Consider the following 11,166-nt stretch of genomic DNA (forward strand, 5'->3'; position numbering starts at 1 on the left):
TCAGATGAACAACAACACATGACATATTACACCGTGTCATGATTTATTTAACAAAAATAAAGCCAAAATGGAGAAGCTGTGTGTGCTCCTTGCATTTGTCCAGGGCCTCAAGATTTCTGTTGGCGGCCCTTACCGGGATATCCGGATAAGCAGCCACTGGGGTAGGTGATGAAGGTCCAGTACACATTCTCTTTCAGCTCTGGCTGATACCTCTCTCTACCAGTCTGATGGTTCACCAAAAGAATCGTGAGCAGCAACCGCAAGTGACCTCTACGCGTTTCGCACTTACGTGGTTCATCAGGAGGTCAGTGCGCGATTCCATTGGTGGAGCGCTTTGTACTTTCTTGTTTCTCTCTCCCATGTTGCTATTTTCCTGCAGCTCAGTAATATCAGTATACCTGTGGTCAGGTATGGAGGGGGGGGAGACTGAGAGGAGAGAGGGGATGTAAGAGAGGGAATGAGGAGGGGAATGAGTGAGGAAGAAGGTGGAGAGAAATACATGGGAAGAGGGGGGGAAATAAAGAAGGGGGCTCGCGAGGTGTGAAATGGGGGGCTCGTAAGACCACGACACGGGTATGGGGGGGCCCTGATTGTTACTTTTCTAGTCCTAGGTCCCGGGAAATCTGTCGGTGGCCCTGGGTGTACCTTGTTTGCGATCAATGTCCTTATTGCCTAAAATGAACTCTTGTCTTCAATGCAACTCTATGAAACATTAGTGAATGTTATATAATTCTACTAAACTCCACAGCTGTCTATTATAATGTCACCAAATACATCAGAGCTCTCTGCAGATCTGCAGCGCTCAGTGGAATCCTGCAGAGCCGTAAAGTAGTCTTCTGTCAAACTCCGTAGAACTCTATGCAACTGTATAAAATAGTATGGAACCTTGCAAGCTGGTTTTGAACTTGCTGTATATTGACTTCCTTGTTTTAGTTTACATAGAAAGGGGGAAGTTGAGGGAGAATGAGAGAAATGTAAGCAAGAAACCACACCTAACGTCAAAATATCTGCAGTCTTTACGCTTGGTGTCCCTCTAACCTTGCTTTGGGCAACACTCACTTTCTCTCACGAGAACAAAACATTATCGGGTGCTCTATGTGGTCCTGAGTTCCCAATATCACAGAGGAGAGCAGGTCTGTCCACATTCTGCCGACTGCTCTGAACTCACATGTTCTGCCCAATGGGAGGTGACACTCCATCCCCTCGTACGACATCTAAATGCCATTAAGGATGCTCAGATGGAGTTCAGTAACACTGCTTGCTCTCCTCGTTGGGCGAAAGATTGTCTTGCTCAGTTGTAGGATAGATAAGGATGGGATACAGGACGCTGGTACTGATTCTACTTTTTCCTGTTGGTGAGTATAATTGCTTCATGTTTTCTTATCTGCCCAGTATAAAAAGGGCTTAAGCATGTTGTTAAGCATCATTTCCTGGACAATCTCCAGGAGGATAATTACATGACATACAGTAGGGTGATCAAGATTGTAATTGTTTTTTAACACCTTCCACGTAAAATATTTTACAAGTTGTCAGGAGCATATAAAGGAATTGTAATGAAATGATAATATATTCAATGCAATTGTAAATGTTTCATGCTATTTATTATACTTTATTCATTATTATTTTAAATCTGAAAATAGTATATCACATACTTTGTGTTTTTCTGCAAATAATTAACAAAAAAATCAACTTACGCTTATATTCTAAAATTTACATGGAAGCTAGAAACCAATAATATAAGAATACATCATTTTTTTTAATGCTGTAAATTGCCTAAATGTAACCTAATATAGATTAAAAGAAGGTTACAGAGGATCAACAAATATGATTTTTTTTTTTTTTTTAAATCTATGGGGAAATGAAATTTGAACCTTTTAAGATTGTTGCAATCACGGAAACAGGTAAAGGTGCCGATTCCCTTAAAAAAAACTCCCTTTGAATTGTTTAAGTAAAACCAAAGACGTTTATGTGAAATCTCTCTATTGATTTCCAGGGCCCAAAATGTGTATTTTTAAAGGATTTCCAATTTTCTTAAACCTGAACAAAAACGAAAAATTCCCCCTCCTTTTCCCAAGTCCCGGGGTCATACTTACCCTCTAATTTAGATATTCACAGCTTTTGATAAAGCATCGTTACTTGGGGACTTCTTCACCAGCTGATAATGGTGGGATTGCATGTCCAGTATATACATGTTTTGCATCCCTAACACAAACGTTATGAGCCAATACACCAAAAAATGGGAATGTCATTTAATAGGAAACGGAGCAGGCCGGCTTAATATCCGCTCCCATTCACAGTGTTAGATATACAGTAAGGTGTTCACATAAGGCAGATATGTTCTTACAGGCAGATATACACCTTCCCTTGGTCTGTCCTTTTCTGTACTTGTATGTAACTCTGCTTTTGTCATTCTCAAATCTCTGTTCCCCCATTGTACCGCGCTGCGGAATATGTTGGCTCTTTACAATAAAAACGATAGTAATAATAATGTTCTTATGAAAGGGTCTTTTAACGCGTATAGTGGCTGTTTATCCAAGTCTCCCAGGGTCGGAGTTGGTGCCTTTTATTAACTCTGCTGCTGGGTTTTATGCCACGGTTTGTGAGAATTTGATCAATAAGGTTCAATCCAGGCTCTAGTGAAATACACACGCACACTCATTGCATACGCATGCACAATCCTTGCACACTCATTGCATACGCATGCACACTTCTTGCACACTCATTGCGCGTTTGCAGGAATTCTCCAGCCTGTGTCAGCTGCAGGAGAAGATTCCTGTGTAGTTGCACAATGAATCATGCAACGTGTCCCTGTGTGATACAGTATGCTGCGACACTGCTGCTCTGGGCTAGAGTAGAGAGTATCTAAGCTTCACAGTATATTCAGGCTCACGGGTCATTTTTGGGGCTCAGAATGGAGTATTTACCTCGGTTGTTGAGAGGGTGTGGGTGTGGCTTAATAGTGATTTAGCCGGGGAGGGGGAATCAGCACTTTCACTGTCTCCAGTGTTGGAGGACAGGTCCGGCTAGGAGTTTGGTGGGGCTTGGTGTAGTAGGGTATAGACGGGCCTCTTACCTTCTCCGGGCGGCATCTCCTCCTCCTATGATGCACCGTCATGAGGTGGCGGTGTCGTGACGTCACAGCGATATGTGATGTCATGGATATTCTGCTCACAGTAATGCCTTCTGGAAAAACCTACTGCCAAGTAGAGATGGGCGAATTTTCCTCCTAAATCTGAATCCGCCGCGAATTTGCCAGTTCCTCTGAGCCACGGATTGGCCAGTTCCTCTGAGCAATGGATTGGCCAGTTCCTCTGAGCCACGGATTGGTTAGTTCCTCTGAGCCACGGGTTGGTCAGTTCCTCTGAGCCACAACAATGCGCTGAATTAAAACAGTCCGTGAAGACCAAGGTAACGCATAGAATAGAGATGGTCACAGCCATGACCTCTCACACCAGCCTGATGGGATTTGTGGGATGTGTTTGATAAGAACATGGCAGTAGAAGACTCTACCCTTGTAGACCACATGATTGTCCTATCGAACTCTTCCCAGAAGCTGAAATTCCATCTGCCTGCATTAATTCTCTGCCTGAACATGAACTTAAGGAAGTGCAGAAATACATCAGAGAAATCTGGACAAAGGATGTATCAGTCATTTGGACCTCTTTGGCTGGGGTTCCCATCTTCATTGGGAAGAAGGACGGTTTTCTTCACCGCTGTCAATGTGGTGTTACCTTTGCATCCAGCCTTGCTGTCTGAGCATATCCAATCCAACATGCATGCCGTCTAATTATCTGCCTACCCAAATACGCTGGTGACCTTTACCTTCCTTGACCCTAGTCTGTTTCACTAAGTGGTTACTTTCCGCCTCCCTGACCTCTGCATGTTCAAACCTTTATCCTGTCTGCTACTTGCCCTGACCTCAGCCTGTCTGAACTTTGCATCTGCCTTGTCTATTGTATGGCGTTTGTCGTCCATGCACTGCAACACTGTTATGGCCAGGCTCCGTCCAGCCACTGGGATCCGCTCAGTCATTGAGTCTATCATCATCGGTGCAGTATAGTCCAAGGCAAGGGTACCCCAAGGCAAGGGTACCCCAAGGCAAGGGTTCCCCAAATTGACTTGCGATTACCTAAAAAGTGATCCACCAAAACTCTGCAGTAAAAAAAGTATTTTTATGATATACTTCACAGAGAGGGAGAGGTGCCAGCAACAAGGGTAATGGGCTGCGCTCTATGATAATATATATCCTTAAATTAAACAAAAATTCCACCAATGAAGAGAATTGCACTATATAAATATCAATTTAGTCTCACCATATCGAGCGCCAATCACACTTCCTCCCTCGTGGCTTGTACATCACTGTGATGAAGCAGCCCATGTGAATGCGAAACGCGCATTTGTATACGTCACAAGCAGGTGTGGGTGCGTTCCATTGCCGGTTGTCCGGACACGGAGGCGGGGAGTGCACCAATATGACAAGCCCCACAAACTCTGCTACATCCAACGGGACTTTTTCCGGCTTGTGAGTGTACCTCTGTTTTTAAAAGTGTTTTATTTTTTACCTGGCTACTATTCCTTGAGAGAGATCCTTTGTTGCAGTGAAACCAGGTTTCCACTGAAGGAGGGAAAAGAAACCTTTGAAGAGCCGTTAATCACACAAGGCCGTGTGAGTATCTATATATTTATTTATTGTTTACATTTTCCAAGTCAATCTTCATAACACACCATCAGGAGAGCATTGAAAGAGGTTTTTACACCTGTGCACTCCGTTGGTGTGAGAGACCCAGTGAGGAGACCTCCCATGAGAGGCTAGAATTCCCTGTGGAAAAAACAAAAGATACCTTTTGGAGATTGTACCCACACAAGGCCGTGTGAGTATATACATTTGTACCATCCTATCCCTATGTAGAAGACACACTTAGGAGTGCATTGACTGTGGTGTTTTTACCCATGTGCATTTTTATGGTGTAAGGTAAGTCTGGCTACCTCGCTAACCAGTCTGCCTTCTTTTGACTGCATTGTTTTACCTTTTATCCCAAACGTTCAACATACCCCCACTGTAAGGAATCCGCTCCACGGTTTACTGGTTGCCTTACCTTGCAGACCTGTGCAGTCCTGGAGCACCTCTCCTGATGTTTGCTGCAGCCTGGATTCACTCACCAAAGCAATACACACTCCCTCTGGTATCTATTGCAGCTGTGCAGCCTATCACTGCAACCTAGACTTGCATTCACTCATTGGAACAGTACCTTCACACCCCCCTCCGGGGATTGGCCCGCTGGCCTTTAAGTACTGTCTTCCCATAATGCTCCCTGCCAAGCATAGTCCTAACTGGATGTCTACTGTTTTGCCACAAGCCCTCGCTTGTTCTCCTATGCTGATACCAGGTTCCGCCCTGCGTCCTTCAGCTTCCTTCAAGCCGCTTGTTCTCCTATGCTGATACCAGGTTCCGCCCTGCGTCCTTCAGCTCCCTTCAAGCCGCTTGTTCTCCTATGCTGATACGGAGGTTCCGCCCTGCGTCCTTCAGCTTCCTTCAAGCTCCCGCTTGTTCTCCTGCGCTGAAGCAAAGGTATCCCCTATGTCTTCAGCTTCCTGCTTTCCTGCACTGAGGCAAAGGTATCCCCCGCGCCCTTCAGTCTCCTGATTCCTGCACTGTAGCGGAGGTTTCCCTGTGGATCTTCAGCTTCCTGGTTCCTGGGGCCTACTCTTTCCCTAATCTAGAGAGGCCGTGTCCTGGTTCCTGCGCTGTTACAGAGGATTCCCCAGCCGCTCAGGACTCTTGCGCTGTAGCACTGGTGCACCCGTGCAGCAAAGCGGTGTGCTATTCTGGTCTGCCTACCATCTCCTGTGACCAGTACCATGGGCCATGGTCGTCGCTCGCGCAGAGGCCAACCCCGCGCTCATAAGCTGAAGCGGGGCTCTCCTGACTACCTGTTGCCGAACTCTTGCCTGAACAATGTTTATCCTGATATCTCCTGTCCTGACCCTGGCTTGTACAACGTCGACGCTGTCTTCTCCTTTCCTGATCCTGCTACGTTTGACAACGAACTGCGCAATCCGGATCAGCCTGCGCGGTCTCAGGTCGGTGCTTTTACAACCCCACCTCAGCCTCGCGGTCCGACCCTGGTTTGTGGCGAGCAGAACCCTGACAGTATGCTCGGCCCCACAAACTCGGACCGCCCTGTGGTGAGGATTGGTAAGTTTCTGTCTGAAAGCCTGTCCCAGCCTGTAAACCAGTCCCAGTGTGAATACCAGTTTCTATGTGAGATAATACCCCTGATTGAAGATCTGATTGTGTTTGTAGGTTTAACCCATTTGCAAAACAAATGCCGTAATGATCTCATGATGAAGGTTTACCGCCTCCGGGACTTAAAACAATCGCTGGCCGCTTGTATTTGCTTTCCTGGTTACCCTTTAACTTGGGAAAATGTGTACCCTTTAGAATTGGACGACGCCCAAAAGGAACTCTCTTCCCTGGCCTTGTCTTTAGACATTTATATAGCAAAAGAGGACCCTCTCCTCATGTTGGCTGATGCCCAAAAAACACTCCATATCCTTTCCATGACATTGGACATTTGCATAAAGGAACAGGATCCTCCCCTCGCCAGCTTTGCTGCCGCTTGGCTGTATCCCTGGTCTACCACGGATCCTTGCCCTGAGTGTATGGCCGGGTTCCCTGACACCAATGATATGTTTTCGTTAACCCCTGCCGATCAGTCCTGTGAGGTCCCCCTGGAGAATACATATGTTGCTCTACCCAGCACTAATGTTCTTGTATCAGAGAATAAGTTCATTAGTTCTCCTAATTCTAGCTCAGAAGTCCTTTCTCTAGGTCTTGAGGGTTTTCCAGCTTTAACCCCTGCCGAGCAGTCCTGGGAGGTTCCCCTGGAGAATACATATGTTTCACTAACTAACACTAAGTTTCTAGTATCAGAGAATAAGTCCCTTAGTTCCCCTATTTCTAGCTCTGAATCCCTCTCTTTAGGTCTTGAGGGTTTCCCAGCTTTAACCTCTGCTAGGCAGTCCTGTGCGCTTTCCCCGTCAGAGAAAGAATCTCTAAGTTCTGTCCCCAGGGTCATTTCTGTATTAACCCCTGAGGGGCAGCTCTCTGAGTCTTCTTTGATAATTCCCTGTTCTCTGCCAGCCATGGTTACGCCCCTAGCTCCAGAGGAGAGATTCCTTGTCTCTCCTAGTACAGAGAAAAAATTTCCTGTGTTTTACTCTCAGGCACTGTCTGCATTAACCCCTGTAAATTCTTGCTGCCTCCAAATTAATGCCTTCGTGTTAGCCTCAGAGAATGAATCCACAAGTCAGACAGCAGAGGTTGCATTGAGGGATTCCCATAACCGTACGGAGTCCTTAGATATTCTTTGCTATAAATCCCCTGCTTCAGCTCAAGTTTCCGCAGTTTCGCCTCCGGAGACTTCGGCTAAAGTTTTGGTTCCTGTTAAAAGTAGTCAGGAGTCAGGTTTTTCCCTAAGCTTGGTCGCAGAGTTCCTTCTCCCGGGTATTTCACTAAACCAGCCTGTCGCTCACATAGCGGTGATCCCTGCTTCAGCGCATAGTTCCCATATTAGGGAGTCTGCAGTAATTTCTGGTTTCCCAGACATTCCTTACCAAATACCTACTACAGAGACCAGTACAGTTTTAATTAACCCCCGGGTACTGTCTGAGTTCTCCTCCTCTTTAAGCTTAGGGTTAAAAGCATACAGTAGTCTGTATGTCCCTCCTGGGGTTCATATTGTGTTCCCAGGAGTGTTTGCTGACGCACGGTTTTCGCCCAAAAGTGACGATTTTTCATATAGACTAGTAAGAAACCCACACACTGTTTCTCCTTTCTCTGAATTGTGTCTTGCTGGTTTTGAAACTCTGAGAGGTAGTGTTTCTCCTTCAGATTCTGAATCTCTTCCTACGATGGTTATTCTGGCTGAGGGTTCCCCTGATTTCTCTCTCCAGGTTTATCCTCCAGAGTTCAGCATATCTGGGGTCACTCCCTTTGTATTGTCTGAGACCATCATGCCTATTTTACAAGTCCTGGGGTTTAAATCTGAGCTATTTAGCTGTCCTGCATTTGCTGAAACTCTGTCCCTCAGTACTGTGTCTAAATTTGCCCCAGCAACTATTGGGTTACTCTGGGAAGAGATTAAAGCTCCTGTCTTAAAGGGTATTTTTTCTCACATGTCCAGCAAATCTAGAACCTCAGTAATTGTTTCTAAGTCACTTATCAATACATCTGATTTTTTCTCTAATCAAACCCAGACACCCTCACTATCGGTTAGGAGTCCTGTGATCAGAGATTTTGCACTAGAAAACACACCTATTCATGTTTTTGTCAGGTTAGGTACCCCTGTGGTTAGGGCCATTGCAGTTTCGGAAAAGACTCCTTGTACTCCTAAGGTGCCTGTCATTAAGAGTTTTCATAGTTCATACTTGCTGCTTGTTGATTCTCAGATCCCTGTCACTGAGGTACAGACTTCAGCTTCTGATGTTAGCTTCCCTCCCGCCACTACCCTGGCTCTGCCTTTTTCTCAAGATACTGACATGAAAATCCCAAGGTCTATTCCTGATTCACTGACAATACTATCTTCCAATGAAGATTTCCCAGTATTGGAGAGCGCTACTGTTGTTTGCTTCTCTGCTCCTGCCAAACCATGGTTTTGTCCCTCGGAATTTTCGGTTGCCCCTGTTATTTCCTCTCAGTTGGAAATACTCTGTACGTATCCCAAGATTTCGGTCCCTATGCCTGGTTTACTGCTTGCTTTGTCAGCTTCCATACCAATACCGGGAGATGCTTCCAACCAGCCTATACCCTTACTAACCATTACCTGGGAGCCTTCTAGAGGAAAAATTCCTCGCAAATTCCAACATGCAGTGGTCAGCCAAGACTTTTTCTGTTACAAAGTTCCTCCTGGTGTATTCGATCAACTATCAGGGCCGCTGATCCTAGAGTCCGGTTCATTTATTAAAGACTGGGCTTCCTGTAGGGGTTCTTCTACCGTTTCTGCTCTGGAACTCTCTGGTTCTTCACAGCCCTGGATTTCCAAGACATTTTGCGAGGCGAGCCATGTACCAAGGATGTTTCTTCCATCAATCTCATATCCTAGAACTGTACTCACCAAAGAACTGCTCGTTTACGGATGCCCTTTCTACCTAAAGAATTTTAGGAACAACTCAATGTCCCCAAGGCCCATGGTTGGTCCTGTCTGGCCACAGTTCTCACCGGGGGGTGGGGGTACACTAAGGACTAATCATGAGTCTCTGGAGTACGACTCTAACCCCCATCCTAGACGGTTCAACAACAATTCCCGGTCTTCCAACTCTATGAGTGCTCATGTTCGCCCGGAGGTCTCGCGTGAAGGGGGGGGTACTGTAAGGAATCCGCTCCACGGTTTACTGGTTGCCTTACCTTGCAGACCTGTGCAGTCCTGGAGCACCTCTCCTGATGTTTGCTGCAGCCTGGATTCACTCACCAAAGCAATACACACTCCCTCTGGTATCTATTGCAGCTGTGCAGCCTATCACTGCAACCTAGACTTGCATTCACTCATTGGAACAGTACCTTCACACCCCCCTCCGGGGATTGGCCCGCTGGCCTTTAAGTACTGTCTTCCCATAATGCTCCCTGCCAAGCATAGTCCTAACTGGATGTCTACTGTTTTGCCACAAGCCCTCGCTTGTTCTCCTATGCTGATACCAGGTTCCGCCCTGCGTCCTTCAGCTTCCTTCAAGCCGCTTGTTCTCCTATGCTGATACCAGGTTCCGCCCTGCGTCCTTCAGCTCCCTTCAAGCCGCTTGTTCTCCTATGCTGATACGGAGGTTCCGCCCTGCGTCCTTCAGCTTCCTTCAAGCTCCCGCTTGTTCTCCTGCGCTGAAGCAAAGGTATCCCCTATGTCTTCAGCTTCCTGCTTTCCTGCACTGAGGCAAAGGTATCCCCCGCGCCCTTCAGTCTCCTGATTCCTGCACTGTAGCGGAGGTTTCCCTGTGGATCTTCAGCTTCCTGGTTCCTGGGGCCTACTCTTTCCCTAATCTAGAGAGGCCGTGTCCTGGTTCCTGCGCTGTTACAGAGGATTCCCCAGCCGCTCAGGACTCTTGCGCTGTAGCACTGGTGCACCCGTGCAGCAAAGCGGTGTGCTATTCTGGTCTGCCTACCATCTCCTGTGACCAGTACCATGGGCCATGGTCGTCGCTCGCGCAGAGGCCAACCCCGCGCTCATAAGCTGAAGCGGGGCTCTCCTGACTACCTGTTGCCGAACTCTTGCCTGAACAATGTTTATCCTGATATCTCCTGTCCTGACCCTGGCTTGTACAACGTCGACGCTGTCTTCTCCTTTCCTGATCCTGCTACGTTTGACAACGAACTGCGCAATCCGGATCAGCCTGCGCGGTCTCAGGTCGGTGCTTTTACAACCCCACCTCAGCCTCGCGGTCCGACCCTGGTTTGTGGCGAGCAGAACCCTGACACCCACATACCTACCACATTCGGAGAGGATTCCAAGAACTGCGGCAAGAAGATCACACAGATAGTGAAACAGGGCGATACCAGATCTTGGGAGGACCAAAGACAAGAAACCTTTGAGAAGACTGCACTTACACAGGCCGTGTGAGTATCTGTATTATTTAATATACCCATTATATTAACCCATATGCACGTAGAATACACCGAAAGGAGTGCATTGACTGGGGTCTCATTGTACCCTTGTGCGCCCTCGAGGTGTCAGGTAAGTCTGGCTATATAACTAACCTGTCTGCCTTTTTTATTTATATTCACTATCACGTATTGATCTGTATTCGTACAGTACAATTGTCATCCTTGCTGGAATTCTTTTTGAACATAAGGCCGTGCATCCTAACAGTGCAGACCACCTCCCTGGTGTTTTCTCATTGATTTTCCCCCCTATCAGGGAAACACCTTTAGAGGTGAAAGCAACTTTAAAGAACCAGCAGCCGTCTAAAAGTGAACTCAATGTCCCAACAAGGAGCCAGGACCACGCTCCTCCCCAAATCCAGCGCTCTGTCCAAAGACGCATCCGACGCGTGACATGGGTATCACAACCTACAATGAATTTACATGACCAAGAAGACTACAGTGACTTCTCACCCAGTACAGAGCAATGCCGTATGTCTGGTTAGCTAAACCCAGCCTGCAGTCACTGAACATTAGCATGT

At 46.8% G+C, this 11,166-nt stretch overlaps 1 protein-coding gene across 1 annotated transcript in view; it reads left to right on the forward strand.

The window, feature by feature from the left end:
- The first annotated feature begins 1,097 nt into the window (after window positions 1–1,097).
- Window positions 1,098–11,166, forward strand: part of LOC142462891 (transmembrane protease serine 9-like) — an 83,678-nt gene continuing 73,609 nt past the window's right edge. The window contains exon 1 of the mRNA XM_075565105.1: window positions 1,098–1,355. Within this exon, the coding sequence (XP_075421220.1) occupies window positions 1,313–1,355 (43 nt within the window). The 5' untranslated portion in view covers window positions 1,098–1,312. The remainder of the gene's footprint in view (window positions 1,356–11,166) is intronic.

The sequence above is a fragment of the Ascaphus truei genome, chromosome 11, assembly GCF_040206685.1.
Source record: "Ascaphus truei isolate aAscTru1 chromosome 11, aAscTru1.hap1, whole genome shotgun sequence".
In the NCBI taxonomy this organism is placed as follows: domain Eukaryota; kingdom Metazoa; phylum Chordata; class Amphibia; order Anura; family Ascaphidae; genus Ascaphus; species Ascaphus truei.